Here is a 26,488-nt window from a genome sequence, read left to right on the forward strand (position 1 = left end):
TATTAAGCAGTAAACTCCACCTGTAAAAAAAAAAAAAATTAAATTTGTCCCTGCAAGCTATAATCTTTTAATCACCCTGTCCTCCCCTTTCCACCCTCTCTCCCCAACCCCCCTTTGGTATAAGAGTATATTTCACTCATTTTTCAACTGTGGATCCAATAACTCTCTTCTGTTAGGTTTTGTCAAAACAATGTATTCAGTCCATTCAGTTAAACTTTGAGGAGATGTTAAGCATGTTAACTCTAATGTTCTCCCTATCTGTAGAGATTCGCAATTCTCTTCTGAGCCATTAACATGTTTGGCCTGAATATCATCTTGTCTCCCAAACTCTACTGTTTAATTACACACAGGAAACAGTATTTCCTCAAGTGGCTTTTAAACCTTCTAACCTATTAATTCAGGGAACATTCTTGGGAATTCTCCTAACATTATAAAAGCATCACAATTATCTTTTAGACTTAATAGATTCAAGAAAATTGCCTACAGACTGTGACGTTTTCTTGCCTTTTTATCTTTGTACAACATTCTTAATATTATTAAGTATCAACAGTAATAAACTATAATACCCAGCTTGGTAGTAATACTGCTAGAGTATAAAAAGCCTGCTTTGACAAAAGCAGAATAAAGTTCTTTGTTATGGTAAAACAAAACTAAACAAAAAAAGAAAAGAAACAAACAAAAAAACCCACTGGATAATACACACCAAAGTATACCCCCCCCAAAAATGGAGGAACTTGAGAATGCTACGCACTTCAATATAAAAATATTGAAGTTAAATTTGTAAATTAAACTAAAAATATTAATGCCTTTCGATTTGTAATCACTGCACCCCTTTGGCTGCCTCAAAGTACTAAGTCTCTGATACCAATCAAGGGGGGGCGGGCAAGGAGGTGTCAAGAAATAACAGTAGAAATATAAGCATTTTATATATGGGGCAGAATAACCTAAATACTAGTGAGACAACCTCCAGAAAGAAGGAAAAGATTTAAAGCCAGGAGTACTTTAACCTCCAGAAAGAAGGAAAAGATTTAAAGCCAGGAGTACTTTCTTTAAAATATTTTGCACTTCCACAAGGTTTTAAAAGCTGAAGAAGCCAAGCAAAATAGCAAAGGAGACCTATGTTTCTACAGATTTATCAGGAAGTAAAAAATTTCATTAAAAGACTCTCCTCCTTCATGGAACCAAAACACATCAATTATGACATGCATTTTGAAGGTAAACACATCATCTTCTGGACTCTAGATTAGGTGACAGTATTTTATTAAGGTATTCTGACAAAATTTTATAAATATTTTTTTCAACATGACAGAATAGAAGTCTGTATTATCTAGAAAAACTTCTTGGGTTTTTTTGGTAAGATTTTCCTTATAGGTCACATAATTTTTGCCACCCTTTAAGGAAAAAAATATTTGAATATTATTGCTTTAAGCAGTCTACAATTTTCAAACTTTTTTCTTCACATATTCCACTTAAGAAAAACAAATCATGAATGTTATATTCTGAATTTTTTTCATACATATAGATATTTAAGCCCCAAAAATTGCAAAGTTATCTCTGAAGGCTGAAAATAAAATTGATTACTTACCCCTATTTTGACAACAAAATGTAAGTTCCAATTTGCAAAGCATGTCAGCATTCTCGTACTTGTCCTCTTCTACCTTAACCCAAAAACATGTTTCTGTCATTTCCTGAGGCCTGATCTACAAGCAAGACACAAAACAAAATTTTATTGATTAAATTATTTTGATACTATGCAGACACTGTGCTCTGTAGAGTCTAAAGCAAATGAAACACTTAAGAGCTCTGTAAAACACATGAATGTTTTGTATGTAACTCATCTTTAGAATTGTTAATATAGTTGTGATTGCAGGTAATAATGCTTACAGTAAGTGCTTTTGGACAAACTGATTGTAAGAACACAAAGAAATACAGACAACGCGCTCTGTTATCCAAGGTCTAAATATAGAAAAATTATCTTTCGTCTAGATTTAAAACCTGGGTAAACTTTAAATAGTCTCTGAACACAGCTAGTTTAACTACTTATTAAGTACCTTACTTTTTAGACTGTAGCTTTAATTGCTTCATAAAACTCTGAAAAATCTTTTTACTGACTTATTTTGGTCTAAATAATTACAGTTTCCAAAACTGAGCAGATTGATAGTTCTGGTATACTTGATCCTGTCACAATGGAGAAGAACAAAAACAAAAACAAAAAAAAAAAAAACAAAAAAAAAAACAAAAAAAAAAAAAACAAAAACAAAAAAAAAAAAAAGGACACTATATTTTTTCAACCATTAAATTTACATAAGTACATTTACACTAAGAACAAATTAAGAGATCTGTAATGGTTCTTCCCGCACTCCAGCCTAGATAGATGAAAACACTTGTTTGGAAACCATATAGATATCAGCATAGTGCAGTGATTGATCCAATGTAAACAGTTTGCTAAAACGCAAGGCACTGTAGGACCCAAGAAGCATGCTGGTATCAAGGTTGTATTATTCTAGACCAGAACTGACTTTTCCAGGCATCTCAAAAAGTCAACAGATACTTGCCCAAATGATTCATGAGTCAATGAAACAGTTTTCAGAAAACAATGAAGACTAAAGGCAGAAAGAATTCATATCTTACATAATTTTAACTAATACAGCAATTGCTCTATATGGTCTTAGTCCTGACTATTTAGCTCTGTGTAAGATTTTACATCAAGCGTTTGCCATTAATCAGTACTACCTTGGACCAGTTGAGTCTTTTCATGGTAATCTCAGGTTTGAATTCTTTTTTAGGCTTCATTCCAAATGGCAAAGTACATGAAGGTGGAGACCACTGTGTTCCAGGCAGGCTGGGCAGCGGCGGTGGTGGAGGAGCACCACCAAAGCCCCTAGGAATTCCCAAGCTATTCAAAAGTGGTGGAAGCAGAGGGGGAGGTGGTGGTGGTGGAATTGCTCCATTCGAAGGCAGCGGTGGTGGAGGAGGAGGAGGAGGCAGAATTTGATGTGGTCTTGCTGCTTCCAGTGGAACAACAGATGCATCTCCACATGCTGATGGCAGAAAACCAGGTGGCAAGGAGCCATACTAATAGGAAAAATATTCTTACTCAGTTTCACATTTTTTAGCAACAAAATGCCATAACAGTCATAGTTTATAGATTAAATCCAGCAAGTGCCATTTTTCTTGTATAGGACAATCAACTATGAATTATAATGAGACCAACATGCTTTTGATGTCATAATTGGAAATCTCAACATTTGAAGTGAACATTCAGACCAGGGCATTCATGCCAAAAAAGACAAGCTGAAATGCTCTATCTCACTTGTCGTATTTCACTGATCAATATCTAAAATAAGAGTCTGATAGGTATCTTGATGAAATTTTATCTAAACTACCACAGTTTAGCTCAAATTAAAAAAATAACATCCTAGTCTCTAATCTTCTTACTTATCCTACAGATTACAGATAAATATTCAAAGGACATAACAGCTGAATCTGAAGAAATTAGAAAAACAGATATTTTCCAATATAGGAGTATTCTCGTTGTACAGAATTGAAAGAACAAAGCAATAATGAAAAAAATTCCTTCTAAAAAATATAACTGCCTTACACACTGACTTCTTATTCTATATAGTAAGGACATCTATACTGTATCAAGATTAGATTTATTGAAGTGCCAATAAACCTAAAAAATACATTTATTTCTACTATTTGAAGAACTTCTATCATAGGCCTTCAAACATTAATGAATAGGTACCCAACAAAAACAAAAAAAGAATAAATAAGAAGTATTTATCGCCTAGTGATAGTATTAATGACCTTTACAACTGAAAATTATGAGCTGAAACAGTTCATTTCATTTTTTAAAAATTGAGGGAAATGCAACAAGCAAAAGAATTAATATTTTCAAAAGGAAGTAGCTGAATATCAATAAATATAAATAAGTTCATGCTCAATGGTATTGTTTTGAATTTCTGAACATACACATTGTTTACACTGACAAGTAGACAGTGAACACTTAGGCTCTAATAACAAATAAAAAATACGTGAACAAATACCAAATGCAACAAAACAGTAAAGGAACAAGAACAGGAGAAAAACAGTTATAACTGGTGGAAGTAGCCATGCTAAGCAGCAATTGATGACATATGGAAACCAAAGATTCTTTTCAAGACAGATTTAAGAGTACTAAGTTATGTTAATCAATTATTTGATATTTAAAAAAAATCCCAAGTATCCCATTAACAGCAGGATATATATCTCTCACTAAAGCTGTTGCAGCAATTTTTGTAATTTCTTTTTTTAAAGCCTGTTTGATATGAATGGTTAATTCTGATCAGAAATCTGGATTAGAATGACATTTTTAAAGAAACTAAAGCAAAATTAAATTCATTTTCTTCACTAAGAAAATTAAACAAGCTCAAAAGTATTAAAAAAACACTATAATCAAAACATGTATTTTACCACCTTCCTATATGCATGTCATCCCAATGCCATATGTCTTTAGCCATTTTTAGACTGTGCTTCCTATTCCAGGAAATAACACAGGAAAAATCACTTAGTCACAGAGTCTTCTTACACAGATTTTAGAGCTGAAGCAATTACAAGCTAACTCAAATCGTACTCTCAAAAATCTGCGCTATTCCTCTCCATCACATTTTAAAATATCTATTTAAGCTTGAAAATTTAAAAATTATCAGGAAATGTTCTTATCCAGCCACAGGTTATTTCTTTCTCTGCTGGATATCCATGGTAAGGCTTCAGCAAAGCAAACTGCATAATGAATAATTTCCTGTGGACGGATAAAGATCACAGTAATGAATGCTAATCTAAAAGCATAAGACTTATTACCCAATGTGGTTAATTACTGTGGAAATATATGACACTGAAAGCAAACCCAAATGAAACATAAGAAACTAGTTTAATTAACAGAGCTCAGGCACAAAAAGGATCATCTGGGAACCTAAACAGCTAATTAATGTCACACTACAATTCTTTATATAAAACAGAAATAAAGGAAACTAACAGTCAGTAGTAATCAATAACAAGGAATCTTTGGAAAAAACCCTCAACTCTACTATCAGAATCTGCAAAAGATGCAAAATGAAGTCCTTTTCAAAAACAGTACTTCATACACTCATTTAAACTGGCTTATACCTGTGATTTAAAAGCTTGTAATTCTTCTTCAAGTTCACTGATTCTTTCTTCTTTTTTTTGCAGTAGGGCCTGGGTCTCCTGATGAACTATAAAATCTTTTTCAAACTAAGAAAAAAAAAAATGATATTTTCTTTAGATTCCAACTTTTCCTTTTGTGTTTGTTAAAGCTCATGTGTTAACAATACTAAGGACACAAACAGCATATCTGCAATTCTAAATTCCATGTATCCACTGAGTGGAGGTAGCATCTCTATTACCACTGCAAGTCTTCACTACATGAAATGGTGTAACCTACTTAATGTATTTTAAGTTGGAATTAGACAGAGTAGCTTAAAGAATTGATTTACTGTAATACAGAGTCTGTAGATACAAATAAGTCAATGATTATTCTCCCACTGTTTATCTTGTGGAAGAAACTGCTAACTGTTTAAATAAAGTATTCAGTTGATTTTTGGGAAACCTGTACATGAAACAAAATAAATAGTAGAAAGACTCTTAATTCTGGTTAACTACTTTACAACACTTTTCTCTGCTTCCTAGTCCACAAGAAACATCCAAATTCCCACTTAAACATAGAACTAATAGTAATTTGATGTTAAAAACTATTCCACGTTCAGTTACATCATTCATGAAGCTATTAAGTAATGCCCTGTGTCCATCTTATGATTATGTAACTTAAAAATTACTTACTTTTCTGGAAAGTTCAGAAGCCCTCTCTTCACATTCTTCTAATCTTGCTTTATCTACACAAATATCTTGAAAAAATAAACAAACACAGTTGCACATATATAAAGAACACAGGATTCTTAATCACATGTACAACTTTAACATAGTTTTTTGAACATATAAAGAAGTGATACTGTAAACATTTCCAAACACAGTACTTACCTACTAAGTGGCTGAAATTTATATCTAATCTTTTACGATATGTGAAATCTGGGTCTGTTCCACTTCGATGTAACACGATCTGGGACACACATTCTTCAATTAATTTGAAATACTGTGGACTAAAGACAGAGTTGAGTTCTTTACAGCATATTTATTTATCAACCAATACTCAAAATCTTGTCTATGAACACGGTAAGGTCTAAAGATTTGGGCTGACTTATTTCCATAGAAAGATAGGTGCAAACCCCAAAAGTCTTAAAGGACAAGTTTATCTGGCACTTTGTTACAGTAGAACACTTTACACGAAGCCTAAAAAAATAGTGGACTTAAAGATAACAATTCTTATAAACTCTCCATCTCTCCCTCCTATAGAAATACAAGAAGGACAGACTCCCTCCTACTTCCTCGCGGTAAAGAGGAAGCTCTTCCTTCAGCTTGTTCCCTTCTGGTCTTGTGACTTTTGTAGCTATGGATGCACTGCAGCCCTGTCTCAGTAAGAGGAATGAAAAACACATTCTAAAATGCCAGGGGTGTAAAGCTGGGTCACTGGCCTAGAACGTGTATGCTGTGAATTTAAAACCTTTCAGGTAGAAGAAGTCTAGCACAGGTGTAACCATGTCAGGCAAGCACTTTTAACTTTAAGGGTAGATCTGTGTTAGACCTTGCTTGAAAAGCAAGGTTATGCAGAAATCAGACAGCTTTCCTTCCCTGTTCAGTTCATATCTGGTTCCTCCAGTGTTTCGTCAAAAACAACACAAGCATGTTTTAGGAAGGAAAGTATTTGGCAGCTTCAAACATCTAGATTTTATTAACTATTCCCCTGTAATTTTTCTGACAAATTTTCCAAAAGACACTAACATGTTCACACTGACCTATAATATATACTGAGGTTACTCAAGTTCCAACCAAAAGTTACCCTAAATTAAGCATATATCCAGATTTCTGTATAAAGTGCTCTTCTATGCATACTTGGTTTTGTCCTTTGACTCAAATACACCACAAAATTACAATGCTACTGCTGTCATTTATAACCAATTACAAAAAGTGTCCTGATCACTTATACTTGAATAAGGTTCAGATCTCAACAAAAACAGTTTTCTATATTTATATATAAAATTTTATCTGAAGCAGAAGAGACAAAAATATATACATGGTATTCTTATTCAGAGCTGATACTTTTGAACATGAGTTCACAAAGGAATACTTACCAATTGCAATCCACACAGAAAAAGACAAAACTGTATTTATCATTGAATTTATGGAAGAAATATTCTATTAGTGACTAAATTACAACAAAATCCATAATTAACATTTAAAGTAGCATTAATCATACCGTATAAAATAATCATTTCTTATCAGCAAAAGATGTTGGAGAATAGAAAGAAAATATCCTTCAGCGCTAGTGTCCTTAACTGTGTTCCATACCATGTTGTAAACATCATTTACTTCAGTAAAAGTGTTAAGGAGAGTAATAGCAATGGAAAAAAACATTTCAGTCAAATCTTGACTGCTAACTTTTTTAAACAGAAATTATACCAGAAAAATTTCCATTATACACTTCATTTTGTTCATGTTTCTCTTAGTGATATCAAAGGATATTCTAGATCAGATCTAATATCTTCTAAACGATGAGAGAATTCAATCATGTCTTCTTCCTTATGCTCATTGAACACTTTCAGCTGAATATCTAGTGCTTCATTCTTTATACATTTCAATTGCTGAAAAGAAACAGTAGAAAGGCTTTCAAAATTAGTGTTTCCATATGTAAATAAATCTTATATTTTTAGTAACATCCATAAGTCTAGGTTATTTTAAAGTTTAAAATTACAAGAACACATGAGTTAAGTTAAATATTCAAAAGGTAAACATGGCTTCAGCCTAGCTTAACAAGTGTCTGCACAACAGTCTGTCACATGTTCTAAAACACAGTCCTAAAACGCTAAGGAATCAGCATAAAGTTCAGAGATCACACTTCACCTTTTAGTTCTTATTTTAAGACTGATTCTCATATCTAACTGCTCATACCCAGACTTAATAAAATGCATTTGAGAATAATTTATTAGAACTTGTTCTCCCATTCCCTCTCTCAAGCTCAAACAGTCCAGTAATTTAAATAGTAATGCAAAGAGAGACTACAAGACACTTACTGGCAATATGTCTTTCAATCCACTGCGCATAAATTCATTTCTGATGTGAAGCCTAAAATCCAAATCATCAGGAGATGTAACAAGAGCATTGATGAGCTGCATGCAAGCTACCTATAACAAAAGAAATATTAAACTATTTTATTTCTTTGATTTCAATATGCATCTCGGTCAAAAAGACATACCAAACTGCTAATTAGGCATTACATTGTGTCTAATTATCAATCTACTGTAATCTTATAATTAAGATAATTAAATTTCTTATCAGCCACATGAGCTATAAATACTGAACACTGTTTCACAAATTTCCATAAAAATGAAATATTTTCTCACTCCATTGAATTTTCTCATTTAATACAAATAGCAAGTTCCCTTAGTAAATGAACTTTAGCAGATACTAAATACCTCAATAAGCATAATTCTCAACATATAAAAATCAATGTAAATATACATTTGTCTATACATATATATACACAGTTAGTGACAGAATAGAAATGGTAAAGGCTGTAGTCCTTGTGAACAGTAGAAAACATACTAGAAGACAAAATGCTGATTAAACTAAACTGAGCTTGAAGAACAGAATGGGCTTTTTTCTCTTCTTTTTAAAAATCTTCCCTCTTTAAATATACTGTGTATCATAGAATACTTCATGGCAACCAACACTTCAGTTCAAAAGCAAGCATCAAGGTCAACTAGTGAGTAGACTCTTTTCTGAAGAATCAAGAGATTCATCTTGAAAACCCATAGCCAAGAGCAGCAGAAATTCACTATCCAGATTCACAAGCCTTTTGAACAATGGCAACCTATTATTAATCAAAAATAAGGAAGACAGTAGCCATTATTTCCTTTTTTCACCCCCTTAATTGTTTGCACATATTGCTTCAATGCACAGGAAATGTTGTTCAGGTATTTCTAACATTTTAAGGGCTTTTTAGAAGTACAAGTCAATTAGGATTGTCTTCTGGCCTAATATCCTGTGTAAACAAATAATGCAATCAGGTTCAAATACCTTCTCTGTCGCAAAGAGTTGTATCACCTAGAAAATAATGATGTGTTATGCCACAGTCAGCCAAAAAGGTGACACTGGGAACATCCTGTACAAGCCATCTTCAAAGTACAAATAATTCTTAGTACTGAATTTACATATGGTCACCAGAATAATTGGATGACCAAGCTGCTTTGATATAAACTGTAAGAAACAACAGCACTCGTTAGGTTTCCAAGAGGAACACGCTAAAATTAAATGGTAACACAGACTACAACCATGATCCTACATTTATCCTACTGCAAGGAATATAAGTATGTCTGTTGAGTTTATGTGTGGCAGCTTTCTGGTAGTGGGAAAGGGGAATAGAGAGGTGGTTCCTGTGAGAAGCTTCTCAAAGTTTCACAGGCTCCAAGTTAGACCCACCGCTAGTCAAGGCCAAGCCAATTAGCGATCGTGGCTGCACCTCTGTGATAACTTATTTAAGAAAGAGAAGCTGAGGGGAGGATGGGTTGTGAGGGTAATACCTATACGAACAATGAGGTCAGTTGAAGAAAGGATGAAGTGGGGGAGCTGCGCTGGAGCAGAGACTCCCCTGCATCCCGTGGTGAGACAGCAGGGCGGCCCCCCCTGCCACCCATGAAGATCTACGGTGGAGCAGACATTGATTTATGGCCTGTGGCTTCTACCTGCCTCATCAAGGTGCTGTGCCCAAAAAAGGCTGGGGTCTTGTGGGAAAAGGTATCCCCGCTGCTGTAATTCAGTGCTGGGAGGATTGCAGCATGCGGGGGTGTCCCACGCCGGAGCAGCTCGGGAAGGGCTGCAGCCGTGGGAGGGAATCCAGTTGGAGGAAGTTAGTGACCCATGATGGAGCAGTGTGGGGAACGCTGCGGCCCATGGGAGGAACTCATGTTGGAGAAAGTTTGTGGAGGACTGTCTCCTGTGAGAGAGGGACCACGATGGAGCAGGGGGAACAAGTTCCAGAAGCTGCCCCCACTGAAGATGGAAAAGGCAGCAGCACTGACTGCACCCCCTCCATTCCCTGCCCCTGCGCCACTGGGGGAGGAGGTAGAGATATCGGGAGCAGAGCTGAGCCCGGGAAGAAGGGAGGGGTGGGGGGAAGGTGTTCTCAAGATGTGGCAATGCTTTTCACTGTCCTACTCTGTTACATGTTGTTAGTGTCTGTAATAAATGTTTGTTCTCTTTTTCTTCCCCTAATGAGTCTGCCTTTTGCTTGTGACCATAAAGGGGGATTTTTTCCCCATCCCAGTCCTATCTTGAACCCCAAGCCTGGATCTCTGTCCCTTCTTATTGCCGGAAGAGAAGGGAGAGAGAGTGGCTGCATGGTGGTTGGCTGCTGACCAGGCTCAAACCACAACACTGCTATAACTCCATTTTAAAATCAAAATCATATTCTAAACTAAAAATCAAAATAATATTCTAGGATTCAAGCTATTTTAAGATAACTGCAGCACATGCAAATACCTAGATTTGCTTAATAATAAAGAAAACTATTGCTTTTTACTTTATTGATATCCATAGGACAAACCACATTAAATTCAATTATTTAAATCAACTGAATAAAAATGTTAAAATAAGACTTCTGTAACTTACTCCAGTCTTAGACAATAATTATCCAAGTTATGATGTCTAAACAAAGTAAAACAACACAAGTGGTGGTGGTGAAACTAAAACTTGAGCTGATCAAACATGAAGCTGTACTAAAACACACAGCCAAAAAGAGATAAAAGAGTTTGAGGGACAACTTGCAAAAAGCATCTATAATTAACACATCTTTTTCCTCAAAGATAGCAAAAGAAAGAAGATACCTAGAGAAACTGCAGTGTCAGTAAAAGGTCATGGTGAAAAGGATACCCAAAGAAAACAAAGGCCACAGCAACACTTCATCAAATGTTTGACTGGTGTGAGAAAGGAGTTCCCAAAGTAGAACAGAGACACAAACAGGTTCACGGCTTGGCAGAAGAACAAAACCAACCAGAAGAAGTCACAAAAGAGCATTCACTCTTCAAACATTCAAAGTCTTAAAGAAAACTGAGGACAAAATAACTTTAGTACTTGCTATTGCATTCAAGTTCTTACTGAAAAGCATATTGACACACAAGAAAAGGAAGATGGCATAAATGATATTATATGTACAAGTACATATTCGGGAATATCTAGACAACTACAGACTGGTAAGTTTTTCTACAGTCCAAATATAGTGAAAGTATAATAGTGAACAAAATTAATAAGCAACATGAAAAAATGCATCATGAATAAATGAACAGTATGAATGGCTTTGTAAAGCAAAGTCCTGTTTCATAAAGCCATGAAAGTTGTTTGAAAGGCTAAAGGAGCTGACAAGACTGCTCTGATTGGCCTAAGTCTGGAATTTGAAAAATAAAAGAAGTTTGTAAAAATATCAAAACCATACAGAAAAATTTAGAAAACAGTATGTTAAGTAGCCAAATTCCAAAATAATACAAAATAGCATTAAATCTGATGTTTAAAAGTTTCTTTTTTTAAAACAGCTTTTAGGGTTCAAAAATTATTTGGCTATATTAAGGTCCGTTGAAGTCATGTTTCTTTGCTACTTTTTTTTTTTTCTCCTCATTGTAAGTCAATCTTTTTATTTTATTCTTCATCTTTGTAGTGCCTGTCAGAACAATTCTTACAACACTTCTCCTTGTAACCTGTTATTTCCCTAATTTTATGCAATTTGATTCTGTACATAAATCTACAGTATTTTAGAAACGTAAAGCAAAATATTACTTAGTTAACTTAGCATTATTTACTTCAAACAATATTAAACAAAACCTCTGCGTTACTCCTGAAGCATGTTTCTGTGCATGTACTGTTTCTAAGATAATTTAATATTTGCCTGTTTATTACTGCCAAAGCATCACTTTATACTAGGTAACAAAATGGTGCTAACAACTAAAAAGGAAACTACAAATACCAAAAACAGAAAGAAAATCCTTAGACTTACCTGCATCCAAAAACCCACACAACAATAACAAATTTTTTTTAAGCCATATAAGTTGCCCAGTCCACTTTTCAAAAGTGGACTGAATAAAACCTTCCAGTAATTGTCAGAACAGCATGCAACAGAGAAGAAATTAGGACTCTCCTGTTGCACAACCAATTCTTTTTGGACACTGAAAAAGCTCTTCATATTCAGTATTTCTCTGGCATGTCCTTTACAATCTTGTTCAGAACATGTGGCCTTGGAGCCCAGTTATTTTTGCTAGTAACAGGCTATGGGCTTTGTATTAAGCTAACACCACATGCTTCCAGACTTGTCAGGCTTTACGAGGGCTTGGCTTGCTTGCCTGGAGCTCTGTTTTGGTTTATTTAGCTGCAACAGGATTTGACTATTAACAGAATGACTACCACCCCACTAGTTCTAGATTTTGTTTAGCCTTGTACAAGTTTCTGGCACATAGTTTACCGTTACATACATTTCTATAACTAGCAGATAGAAAAATGACTCTAAATAAAATGCAGCATAGAAAAGTAGAGGCATGGGGTGTGAGCAGAGTCGTTTTAGCACTACTGAGAGTAATTTGTTCAGACCGTTAAGACTACATTTACACTAACAACAAATTCTTGGCTTTCAATGTAAACGGTATTCTTTAGGCTCACAAACTACTCAAGTTGCAGTGTCAAAACGTGGTGGAGAATCTTATCAGCCTCTTATGTAATTTAGGTACAACAAATAGTAGAAAATGCAGACAACCAATACAGTTAAAATTTAGTGCAACAGTATCTTACAGAATATATTCTCTTATTATCTAAGCATGGGCTGTATTCTTTATTCTTAAACTTTTTTGTATTGGTTTTGGTATAGGTCCACTTTACCAAACCATCCACTTTATCGCTATTAGTTTTCTTCAGCAGCCATGATGAAAAATTTTACTTCCCCTAATTTTGAGTTTATTTAGTTGAAAGCTGTTATACCATCACAGATTTATATCTCTGGAGTACTGAGTAATTCTCTCAATTGCATTTTGTTGATTCAATTAGCTCTGTCATTCAAAACCATTAAATCAGTACATTGACAGATGCCACCAACACCTGCACTCCTGTTAACATCAGTGAGGCATTTCAATGATTGTAGACTTCACTGGACAACACTATTATACAGTCAGTAATAAAGTGCAATATACAGAAGTTACGTTTACATTTCAACTAGTCAAACTCGATGTTGTTTGATTACATCAGAATTGGAACCTTTGCCATTGTTGTCAGCAGTTTAAAACAGTATATTTTCACGATAAACTTTACGTGAATTGGATTGCTAAGCAAGGAATAAGCACTTATTATGTTTGATTTAAGCTATCAATGAAGAGGCAGAGTGAACAAAGTACACTACTGAGAAAACTCCAATAAAGAGCAAACTGCATAGCTATCTCAAAGAAAAAACTGTAATTTAGATTAAATGATATCTACAGGTATAAATGCTGCCAAAAAAAAAGTGTATTTTTTTTTAATTTGCCAAATCAACAAGGTAGATATGCACATATGCTATTCAAATAGAACAGAGACAAGATACAAGAAACACAACAGTAGAAAGTACTGTTATTCTACTACTTTAGTCAAATTTGATCAAGGAGGAATTCGACTGAAGTTCATAACCAGAACAAACTTTAGCTTTCCTGGACTAAACAAGACAGAGATCTACTGGATTATGTTAGCAAATTATTCCTATAGGAATACAAAGAAAAAGTAATAGTGAAAGTTCCAAACAGAAGATTACAAAAAGCAGAATGAGAAAAGGTTATACAAGAAGAAGCAAACAGAAGTATAAGCAAGGCATTTCTTAGACATCTACCTTTGAGTAATTTGCTTCATGAAAAATTAAAAAAAAAAAAAATAAAAAAAAGACTACTGATAAAGACAACAGCAAGAACCTGTTACTACATCACAAACATTTAAGGCATGTTTCAAATGAAAATATAATTCAGTATCTAGCAGTAAACATATAATACGTAAAGCACACATAATCGCAGTAACTTGAAACTAGTTCATTCACTTAGAAGTAGACTGCAGCAAGATTGATCTGTTTAGTAAACTTAAAACCCATAAGGAAAAAATGTGTTAAATTCTATCAAGATGAGGAAATAAGCTTGTGAACATTGTAGTAACACTACAGTCTCAAAAGTCAGATTATGGGGGAACATGCTAAAACCAAAACAAAGAGAAAAATGCCCCTCTTGAACTTGACAAACAGCATCCAAGTGACTTATTAAAAGGCAGTTTTAAACAATAACCCAGGAAAGATTCAAGAGCAAAGAAACTTTTTGCTATTCTAAACTTTACAGTTTGAAAAACAATACATTACCCAATGTTTGACAGTAAGTCGATTTTTAAAAAGTAGCAAGCTTAGCAAGTACAATTAGTGTCTGCCTAAAGCACAGGAATAAACTCCAACAGAATTTTCAAGAGTTCTCCAAGACAACATAGTTCAAGCTTCAGATACCTCCATTTAGATGTCTATATGTGTACAGATATCTATATATAGCTATATGCATAGCTAAACTCATATTCTTGTTAATCAGTTGTCTACTAGATTCTTCTTTAAAGATCTTTCTTAAGACTCTAGATTCTAAAAGATATTCTTTGTAACACACATGGAGTGACCAGGGCACTGTCGTTACTAAGGAAAAAATTCATCAGCTGAAATGTGAACACATAGTACACAGAAAACCATTACAGCTGCTGCAGTGTGTCACATCTGGTTTACAAATGCCAATGCAGAAGGGTGGGAATCTCCTAAGGGAACCACTTCATATCTAAAAAGGCATCCAAAATGGCATTTGAAGTTCGTGTGTAGCCAACTAAATCAAGCCTTGCATTTCTACTGGTTACATGAGAGTTTAGACATCTAGTTCAAATGCTTGATGAGTTGGCTTACTTACAGACTATTCAGATATTGCTAAAGAGAAAGATCTGCCACTTAGAAGGCTCATTTGTTCCCAGTATACGAAGTTTTAAATGTCTGATATTTTACGTCCATCTCTGTCTATTTGTTTAGGAAGAAAGTCTCAACCACAGAAATATCTCAGAAAAACAAAAAGTAAAGTCTGTTGGTTTTTTTTTTTTGCAATTACAAGATAGAGGTATGTGACTTTTGTTTAGTGTGATGGGCCAATAGAATCACAGTTAACGTTTCAAACACCCATTAAAGAACTTTGATAAAGGAAACGATCTCTATGGAAACACCAGGGCTGTGATGGGAAGGTGCAGTAAGAAGAGAGGGTCCCACGGAGGTGGAACCACAGTCTTCTGAGGCTGGACTTCCCTATCTCAAGCGACTCCGTAAGAAGCCAACAGAGAAGTCCTTTCCATAATGCACGCACCAAGAAGAAAGGTCAGACACTGTTCATACCACCAGAGAGAGTGGAATAGCTTCCCAACAACCCCCCAAGTCCACCAGCCCACTTCCAGAAGACTCTGAAACTACGAGCTGTGCCTGTACCAAAGCCAAGAGAACTTCAGCAGCATAGACTGCGTAATTAGCCTAATGAGCCTGAGTACCTGACCAGAAGAGGGGCAAGGGATTATAAAAGGGCACAAATCGAATCCCTCAGAGGCAGTGACGCCCCTCCGGAACTGGACATCTAGGCTGGCAGGACCAACTCTGGAATCAGGAATTGTGAAATCTTTCCCTTTTGTGTCTCTCCCTCCCTCTCTCGCCCTCCTTTCCTCTCTCTCTCCCATTCTTTACTCCTGTATCCCTGCATACATGGCGAGGCTTGTCAGGGCATGTTTCAAGGCTTGTCCGGGCTTGTTTACTTTGTGGTTGTGTAAGTTGTGGGGTTTTACTGCTTCTTGCAGAGGTTGCAAGGCTAACTGATAAAAGTTCCATGCCAGTATCTGTTGTGAACAAATAAAATCTAGGGTTTTTTAGTTGAAGAATCTCTGGTGTCATCTCACCTTAATCCTGACCTGTGAATCAGCAACTCAAGTCACTGTCCTGAGAAACCGGGACGTGACATTTAGAAATACCAAATTATGTCTTTCTCATCTTAAAGTAGTCCTAAATCTGCTTAATATCATGCTTAAAAAATTCTGAACATTCAAAAACAGATTGGTATTTAGAACTATTAAATTACCAGAAAGCACTACTGTATTCTGTTCCTGCTTCTAGAGTGTGGCTGCTAATCAAAGAAATGCAGTAGAAATAACAGATATGATAACTTCTTCCACAAAAAAAAAGACCATCCTGTCTCTAACGCTGCTAATAAAGGGTCAGACCAAAGAGATAACAGAGTCCAAAGAGCTGAAAGAACTTCATAAGGGAGAAAGGAAGCTACAGATAAATAATTACTTTCTTCAGATGCGTCTATCTATGTGCATTCATACTACACATGATCCCACGGAGTATCCATTCATAATTTGTCTTCAATGTTCCTTATTAAGAAAAAATTAAAAAAACAATTATCCCAAATGTAACATCATTGCTTCACAATTCTCAATGTATGTAACACTTAAGGAAAATGCTTGGGACACTCCAGTTGACAGGTCTATAAACACAGAACAATCAGTCACTGCTTGGGCCCTAAGTCCATTCTTTTACACTCAATTACCTTGGATAAGATTCTATAAGCAGACTGTCAGCCTTTTGAATTTCCAGCCACAGACACAAGGTGGTCAAACTGTGTCCACATCAAAAAAGATATCTTATCTTAAATTAAGAGGTACTTCTGCTGAGGTAGTATGAGGTTCAGTGAAGACAGATAAATTAGATTCCTAGGAAGGCAGAATTCACCATGAGCAAAACATTCTGGGAAAATGGTCTATATCTAAAACCAATTCATGAAGAGTTGTAGATTCTGTAGATGGAGGCATTTTGTCAGTCTGCCCTTGTAAGAAGATGCCTCAAGAAGTGAAATTGTTTTAGACTCTAACATCAAAAGGCATATGGTAATACACAGCTCTCTGGTCTACCTTCTAAAATTTTGTTGTAGTGCTGAGGACTGCAATTTCTAAGTACTCTTTCCTGAAGGGCACCTCTAACCAAGACATTAATTACATCTTTAGAGTATCCTGCTGTTTACAACAGGCAGACAGTAAAGGCAGGTAGAGGCACTTTCCTTTCTTCAGGGAAAAGCCACAAGTAAATCTTCTATTTCACCTGGCAGCCTACTTAGATGTTACCTTCTTCAACTTTGCATAGATAATCATACAGTTCACCTGGAAAGTCAACATTTTGAATGTTTTTCTCAATGAGAAACTAGACAAATGAGATCAGATATATTCTGCAAAGCAAGAACTTACAGCTTCAAATTCTAATCCTCTGTCATTCTAACCGGTGATGTCTATCAAGTTACAGGATCCATTTTATCAGGATTCCACAGTTTACATTTTAAACTCGCATTTTTCTCATTTGAAGACCAGACAGAATATACTTGGTCCTTTTCTGCTGGAAAATGTCAGTTACATCTCAGTACCTCAGAGCAGCTTTTTCCTTGCATAGGCCAGGCAATCCATACTATGTGGTAAGTATCATCTTATATCATATCTTGATGTCCTGGGTCTGAGTGAGTGGTGGGGTTTTTTGGTAGCAGAGGAGGGGGCTATAGGGGCACCCCCTGTGAGAAGCTTCTCGAAGCTCCCTCAGCTCCAAGTCAGCTCCACTTCTGTTTGGAAATTGAGCCAATCGGCTGCGCCTCTGCGATAACGTATTTAAGAAGGGACGTGGTGACGGGCAATCGGACGGGTGAGGAGGAGTTGCTGCAGCTGTGGGAACGCCAAGGTCAAGGGAGGAACAGAAGGAGAAAGGAGGGGGGAGGTGTGCTGGAGCAGAGACCCCCCTGTATCCTGTGGTGAGACGACAGGGCGGCCCCCACCTGCTACCCATGAACATCCACAGTGTATCAGACACTGATTTATGGCCTGTGTTTTTCACCTGGATGATCAAGGTTCTGTGCCCGAAGAAGGCCAGGATCTTGTGGGAACAGGTAGCCCCTGCTGTTGTAGTTTGGTACTGGTAGGATTGCAGCATGCGGGGGTGTCCCACGCCGGAGCAGCTCGGGAAGGGCTGCAGCCCTGGGAGGGAATCCAGTCGGAGGAAGTTAGTGACCCATGACGGAGCAGTGTAAGGAAATGCTATGGCCCATGGGACGGACTCACGTTAGAGAAAGTTTGTGGAGGACTGTCTCCTGTGAGAGGGGGACCATGTTGGAGCAGGGGGAGAAGTTCCAGAAGCTCCTGTCAGTCAAGATGGAAGAAGCGGCAGCACCGACTGCACCCCCCATTCCCTGCCCCTGCACGGCTGGGAGGAGGAGGTAGAGATATCGGGAGCAGAGCTGAGCCTGGGCAAAATGGAGAGGTGGGGGGATGATGTTCTCAAGATGTGGCAATGCTTCTCACTGTCCTACTCTGTTGTTATTTTTGTTAGTGTCTCTAATAAGTCTATGTCTTTTTTTTCTTCCCCTATTGAGTCTGCCTTTTGCCTGCTACCATAATGGGTGATCTGCCCCTCCCGGTTTTATCTCGAATCCCAAGCCTGGCTCTCTGTCCCTTCTCATCACTGGGAGAGAAGGGAGGAGTGAGCGGCTGCATGGTGTTTGGCTGTCACCCAGGCTCAAACCATGACACTTGCCCATCTGAATACAAGGAACTGCAGTAAGGTTTTCTGCTTCACTCTTATAACTCTTACTGCAAATACGCAATTGTAGAAAAGGCTCTAAAGATGATACAGATTTAGTTAAATTGTGCTTGCCAGTATTGAAATGGCTCTAGATTTGGCGTTGGTACAGATACTATATTGATATTCATCAATTATTTACCCTTGCTAATGATAAAAACTTCTTAGCAATGACTTTGAGATGTATCATCCATATGCATGTACATTTACATATACTTACTATTAGTCTCTACATTTAGATAAGGTGAGCTTTGCTCTTATTCATCTTATTACATACACAGTTATGGAAAGGTTCTCTTTAACACAGAACCACCAAGAATCATCAAGTGATTCAGCTAGCCAAAATATCATAGACTGTACCATCTCTCAATCTCATATTATTAGATGAAAAAGACAGATGAAATGGTATTCCCTGACAACTAAAATACGGAGAGGGTAATGCTACTGATGAATTGATAAAGCCTTTTACTTTCTCACAAAATCACTTCTAGGACAGGCAAGAAACACCTGCAGGTTTCCCCAGGAATGATCAGTACTCAGTTTTGAGGAATTTAACTGCACCTTTCCTTTAACGTTGTACTACTTCTCAGTTCTATCTGGAAAACTACAAGGAGGTGGCATCTTCTATGAGAAATGTACAGAAGAAGAAAATAACTCTTCCATTAGTTAAACCACCTGCTTGAGGAATAGTGATGAAAGATGATGAATAGAGAGTAGAAGCATTCATTTGATTTTACAAGAAGAATGAGAACTGGGCAACACACAATTTTTTTTGGTTGTTTTTATCCTTGTCTTAAATATATTGAAATGCGTTATGTCAGAATAGCTGTATTTCCTGCATTGATGGTTTGAAGAATCAAAGTCTTAGACTTTTTCAGTTGTTGTCGTAAGTATATACAAGGTACCAGACTGCCTTATATGCATTTTCTTGAGCACAGATTTAAGATGTTAAACTACATTTAATAAAAACAAAAATTCAATATTACTCCTGGCTGCAGCTATATTCTCAAAGTAAGATCACCAGTCTTGTCTTGAACCAAAAACGTTTAAGTATGCTTTCCGTAATTTTGAATTTTATGGAAGATAGAAGGGAAAATATCCTTTATTTTCAACAAATGCAGAAAGTAGATACACAGAGCTTTCACTAAAAATACAAAAAAATCACCATACTGAGGCCTTTTATATATTCAACCTTCAAGTAACAGAAATGTTAGTCAATTCAAAATTGAAAAGGTCAGTTGTTAGTGTCAAACTGAACAGCCACAAAGCAAGCCTACATATATCAAGCAGATAATCAAGGCAACTATGCCAAATAACTGACAACAGTAAACTTTTGTCTCATTAAAACACTGTCAAATTAACCACCAGGTCAATGTCATTGTGATAAAAGTTTACAACCGATTCACATCAGGAACCTTGATTTTTCTGGTTAGAAAAAAAAATAAATATCTAGCAACCATTTGTGGAGTCTGTAAAGGAAAAAAAAAAAACTTTTTAGTGGAGAGAATGTGTTCAAATGGAAGTTTAACTAAAAAAAAAAAAAAAAAATCAAACCATCAAACTTGCATGAAAAGTTTCCATGTCTACGTAAGATACAGAAAATGAAACAGTAAAATGTTACCTTTTTTCAGAAAATTTGGGGTAGCACTCTCAGTAAAGCCTAAATTAATATGTTTAGCTGAAGTACTGCAAGTGTAACATTTATAGTAAATTCTCAGTTTTAACAGTGCTCCTTTCTTCTACACCAGAGGATAACAAAATACCAAATGGAGGTATAACACAACCACACAACCATGAGCAGGCATAACTAGGAGAAAAGTACTTGTTTAATATCCGAAGGTATTAATAATTGTTGTGGTTTAGGCCTGATTGACAGCCAACCACAATGCAGCAGCTCTCTCTCCCTTCCCCTCCGGCAATGAGAAGGGACAGAGAGCCAGGCTTGGGGTTCAAGATAGGACTGGGATGGGGAAAAATCCCCCTTTTATGATCACGAGCAAAAGGCAGACTCGTTAGGGGAAGAAAAAGAAGAACATACATTTATTACAGACACTAACAACACATAACAGAGTAAGACAGTGAGAAGCATTGCCACATCTTGAGAACACCTTCCCCCCACCCCTCCCTTCTTCCCGGGCTCAGCTCTGCTCCCGATATCTCTACCTCCTCCCCCGGTGGCGCAGGGGCAGGGAATGGGGGGTGCAGTCAGCGCTGCCATTTTCTTCATCTTCGGTGAGGGGAGTGTCCAAAACTTGTTCCTCCTGCTCCATCGTGGTCCCCCTCTCACAGGAGACAATCCTCCACAAACTTTCTCCGACTTGAATTCCTCCCACGGGCCACAGCGTTCCCCACACTGCTCCGTCATGGGTCACTAACTTCCTCCGACTGGATTCCCTCCCACGGCTGCAGCCCTTCCCAAGCTGCTCCGGCGTGGGACACCCCCACATGCTGCAATCCTCCCAGCGCTGAATTACAGCAGCGGGGCTGCCTTTTCCCACAAGACCCCGGCCTTCTTCGGGCACAGAACCTTGATTATCCGACCAGGAGCCACAGGCCATAAATCAATGTCTGCTCCACCGTAGATCTTCATGGGTGGCGGGGGGGGCCGCCCTGCCGTCTCACCACAAGATACAGGGGGGTCTCTGCTCCGGCACACCTCCCCCCTCCTTTCTTCCTCTGTTCCTCCACTGACCTTGGTGTTCCCACAGCTGAAGCAACTCCTCCTCACAAGTCCGACTGCCCGTCACCACGTCCCTTCTTAAATACGTTATCGCAGAGGCGCAACTGATTGGCTCAATTTCCCAAACAGAAGTGGAGCTGACATGGAGCTGGGGGAGCTTCAAGAAGCTTCTCACAGGGGGCCGCCCCGATAGCCCCCTCCCCTGCCACCAAAAAACTCCACCACTCACTCAACCCAGGACAATAATCTATATTAATTACTATATTAATTTATATATTCATTTTCTAGAATAATAATTGTGGAAAAATAAATGTTGTCACTGCTCAGGTAACTCTGGTAAAGTTTTCTGCACTGATTCAGTTATCTGCTGATTGGTATCTCACTAATGGAGTTGAGCATCACCGTATTCAGTGAGTATAAAAGTGTTCATGTTTATAACGAAGATCTAAATGGTCAGAGATAATCAGCTATGACCTTTCTTCCCTGTGTATCAACTATGTCAACTGACATTAATATTGGCATCTACCTATTTCTTAAAGGGGCTGCCTACCAACAACTGTTCACAAGGGATTATAATTTCTGAATCCTATTCCCAAATGTTGATCCAAAAGAACTCCTATCTGTTCATCTTCAGTTTAATCTGCATGGCATATTTATAGATTTAGAGAGGCCCTTAGAAATGTATTTAATTTTTAAAAAGGAGGAAACGGGCAAAATGTCCATTTGGATGCCCATCATGGATAAAGGGAGGAGTACATAGGATTAATTTAATTTACTTGCTGCTTCAAATAAACCAAGGGGCTGCTTTTAAGGCAGTTTTCACTTATTTTTTGAACTGTATACAAAAGGGAGCTATAGAAAGCTTTTTTCCTTTATTAAATATACACACACGCAAATATATGCAACTCCTGAAAATTCAGGATGAGAACAAACAAATATGAGAACAAAAAAAATATCCTACATTGCCAGCCAATAAAAATTATTGCTGGGGGGAGAGCCTACTTGAATCTGAAGTTAACTGTCTGAGGTTCCTAAGCAACTCTGACTATCGTCATTGGTAATGGAGTACAATATGAATTACAAGCACATCGAAATCTTCAAGGTTGAAGCAGAGAAAGAAACTAGAGAATCCATAAATTCTTTGATTCAGTTTTCATTCAAAACTTTTTAACTCAATATAATAAATCCATGCTGAGATTAAAAAAAATAAATTACAAAAGAAAAATAAATATATAAATAAATAAAAGAGTCAAATTAGAGGATCATCCTCCCCTCAGTTATCACCTTGCCTGGCTTCGCCTGGCTAATTACATATGGCTACTGCCAGAAAACTGAGCAGTAATTCAAACCTGAATTTGTCATATCACAGTAACTGATTCCCACTATGGTTATTATATCAAGATTTAAAGAAAAGAGAAAGAAAGTCTTCCTATCAAATCTCTTGCTCAGGACAGAGAACATTGAGATACCTATGCACACTACAACAAAAATCAAACAAAACAAACAGAAGTCAACCATTTATTTGTCAAATTGAAATACGCGAGTTTGACTATGCTGGATAGTAATTTTCTGCCCCTTCATCTTTTGTATCATACACCTCTGACGTCAGTTTAGCATTTCTAGAATGGATATTCTAGAATGCACTTCAGAAAACAAGGTATTCTAGTAGTGATTTTTGCAATATCAGGTAAATAAAAAACCGTTTGTCTACTCAACAAGTTATACTACAAATTAATATCTAGACTACTAAAAAGGTTTAGAAAGCAACTTATTCATACACTACAAATAAAAAAGATAAATAGGAACTTGTAACTGTAAACATATCCATTCTACAATGAGGAGGCATGAAATCCCATAATAGGAAGCTGAAGATGGGCACATCAAGAGATGCTATCCAGGGAGACCTTGACAAGCTGAAGAAGTGAGCCTATACGAACCTCATGAACGGGGCCAATTGCAACATCCTGCATCTGGGTTGGGACAATCACCAGTATCAGTGCAGGCTGAGAAATTAAAAGATTGAGAGCAGCCCTTCAGAGAAGGACTTAGGGACAGTCACAGATGAAAAATAAGATATGAGCCGGCAATGTGTGCCTGTAGCCCAGAAATCCAACTGTATATTGAGAAGTTGTGGATGGCCCACCCCTGAAAGTGTTCAATGTCAAGTTGGATGGGGCTTTGATCAGACTAATCTAGTGAAAGATGCCCCTCTCTAGAGCTAGGCATTGGAACTAAATGTTCTTTAAAGGTCCCTTCTGTGACAGTCCAACAGAATCACAGTTAACGTTTCAAACACCCATTAAAGAACTTTGATAAAGGAAACGATCTCTATGGAAACACCAGGGCTGTGATGGGAAGGTGCAGTAAGAAGAGAGGGTCCCACGGAGGTGGAACCACAGTCTTCTGAGGCTGGACTTCCCTATCTCAAGTGACTCCGTAAGAAGCCAACAGAGAAGTCCTTTCCATAATGCACGCACCAAGAAGAAAGGTCAGACACTGTTCATACCACCAGAGAGTGGAATAGCTTCCCAACAACCCCCCAAGTCCACCAGCCCACTTCCAGAAGACTCTGAAACTACGAGCTGTGCCTGTACCAAAGCCAAGAGAACTTCAGCAGCATAGACTGCGTAATTAGCCTAATGAGCCTGAGTACCTGACCAGAAGAGGGGCAAGGGATTATAAAAGGGCACAAATCGAATCCCTCAGAGGCAGTGACGCCCCTCCGGAACTGGACATCTAGGCTGGCAGGACCAACTCTGGAATCAGGAATTGTGAAATCTTTCCCTTTTGTGTCTCTCCCTCCCTCTCTCGCCCTCCTTTCCTCTCTCTCTCCCATTCTTTACTCCTGTATCCCTGCATACATGGCGAGGCTTGTCAGGGCATGTTTCAAGGCTTGTCCGGGCTTGTTTACTTTGTGGTTGTGTAAGTTGTGGGGTTTTACTGCTTCTTGCAGAGGTTGCAAGGCTAACTGATAAAAGTTCCATGCCAGTATCTGTTGTGAACAAATAAAATCTAGGGTTTTTTAGTTGAAGAATCTCTGGTGTCATCTCACCTTAATCCTGACCTGTGAATCAGCAACTCAAGTCACTGTCCTGAGAAACTGGGACGTGACACCTTCCAACCCAAACCATTCTATGATTATAAGACAGAAAGAGTAAGAAGGGACGGACGATTTTTCAAAGGAGAATCCCATTGTTACCAGCATAATTCAACAACGAACAATTCCCAAGCCTCAAATACTTCTTCATAGTTAGCTTTTCTGTGAGACAGATGAAACAATCAGCAATCTTTACTGCGAGACATAAACTATGTAATAGAGAAGGTGACAGTAAACACAATCATCTCTTTCCAACTTGAGATCCATCTTTTACCATTTTAGTAATACTCACAAAGAATGACAATTATCACTGGCATTCAGTTCAACTGAATTATATAAAAATCAATATAAGTTAATATTTATGCTCTTAGACGAATATTTATAATGATCATTCAAATGCACTATAATACTTTGTCTCTTCCTGCAGTAAACTCTATATCCAACTGAAGGAAATTGAAAATTGAAAATAAGGTTAAGGATTTCTTTCCTCAGATATATTGGGTGTAATTTTATGAAATCATAAAGTGAACATGAGGGACAGATTTCCTGCTGATTTAAGAATTAATTATAAAAAGCAGTTGCCTAAAAACTTGACTTTTTACTATTATTAATCTTTAAGTTTCAGCAAATATCACCTGAAGTGAGATAATATTTTTGCATCTGAATATATGACTCATGCTTTATTTTAAAAGGCAGTATGAATTTAACTCCCAAAGTCTGTAAGATTTGGGCGAATAGAAATTAACAGATGAACCTGCAATGCCCCTGTATTTCTCAACACTGATTCTTCCCACAATGCATTTTAAAAGTTAACATTATAAACAACATTCCAAAATTTGACCCTTATTTGAAACAGTATCCCTCATCCTTTTTATTGTAATCAATTGTTCAATACAGAAAAATATGTATTCTTATTTTTATTTTCACTTATTGCACAGGTTTGTGAAAAAAATTTGCTTACTTGCAGCTGAACTGAGTTATCCTGAAGACCTTCTACAATAGGAGAGAATCTATCAACATTCCTTTCCTCTGCTGCTGCCGTTACAGCTTCCAAAATTTTCTCAAGTCTGTAAGGAAAGAAAAGCATTTCACTCGGGAAAGACATTTAACCTTGCTGTTCATTTGTTCTCTGAAGAGCCACATTGACAAAGCATTCACCTGCCTCAATTTCTCGCGTACAAATTTAGAAGATTTAAGAATTACTTGTTTTCTTTGGAGACTTTTGTAGCCAAAGAATGACTTACTGGATTACAATGGTTAAGATACCTTAAAAGCAATGCTAAAACATTTTAACCAAAAGAATGGCTGCATAACTACTTCCATCTAACCAGTACATTCACATGTCAAAAAGAAAACTCTTACTAATATGACCATAATAAAAATCACAAAGGTATCCTGAACACTGACAGTATAGTACAAATATTACTTTCAACTCTCCTAAATTGAAAATTCTAGCATTTTATTCAAGTATAACTATAATTTTGGATATCGTAAAAATTACCTTAATATTTCTGACTAAATACAGTACTTACATGTTTTCTTCTCCAACAATGCACATTGCAGAAAGGAGTTTAACTATATCCGTCATCATGTTAGTTTGTTTGGGATCAATTGCTTTGATCAGCAACAAAAGACTCCTCTCTTCTCCCAAAATTCTTTCCAATCCATACTAAACAACAGAAGAACAATTGTAAGGAGAGTTGGAGGGAATCCAAATAACTGTACTGAATATCTAGTTAAAGGCAGTGGCAGTTCCCTCAAGTAAATATTTCAAATGACATTTAGGTCTGTCAAATACATCAAAAAATTATATGAGAAAAAATTCCAAAACAGGTCACTTATTATAGAATAAGGGCATACATCAGCCTCAGAAGTTTACACTATTCTGAGT

General features: G+C 37.0%; 1 protein-coding gene across 1 annotated transcript in view; it reads right to left on the reverse strand.

Moving 5' to 3' along the window:
• The window catches only part of DIAPH3 (diaphanous related formin 3), a 247,165-nt gene that overhangs the window by 176,496 nt on the left and 44,181 nt on the right, over positions 1 to 26,488 (reverse strand). The window contains exons 8-17 of the mRNA XM_032993917.2: positions 26,130 to 26,266; positions 25,559 to 25,664; positions 8,184 to 8,294; positions 7,636 to 7,754; positions 7,370 to 7,486; positions 6,037 to 6,155; positions 5,839 to 5,903; positions 5,149 to 5,253; positions 2,734 to 3,075; positions 1,586 to 1,700 (exon numbers count right to left, since the gene is read on the reverse strand). Coding sequence (XP_032849808.2) covers positions 1,586 to 1,700; positions 2,734 to 3,075; positions 5,149 to 5,253; positions 5,839 to 5,903; positions 6,037 to 6,155; positions 7,370 to 7,486; positions 7,636 to 7,754; positions 8,184 to 8,294; positions 25,559 to 25,664; positions 26,130 to 26,266 — 1,336 coding nt within the window. The remainder of the gene's footprint in view (positions 1 to 1,585; positions 1,701 to 2,733; positions 3,076 to 5,148; positions 5,254 to 5,838; positions 5,904 to 6,036; positions 6,156 to 7,369; positions 7,487 to 7,635; positions 7,755 to 8,183; positions 8,295 to 25,558; positions 25,665 to 26,129; positions 26,267 to 26,488) is intronic.

This window comes from Tyto alba, unplaced genomic scaffold (genome assembly GCF_018691265.1).
Source record: "Tyto alba isolate M040663 unplaced genomic scaffold, T.alba_DEE_v4.0 Super-Scaffold_45, whole genome shotgun sequence".
Taxonomy (NCBI): domain Eukaryota; kingdom Metazoa; phylum Chordata; class Aves; order Strigiformes; family Tytonidae; genus Tyto; species Tyto alba.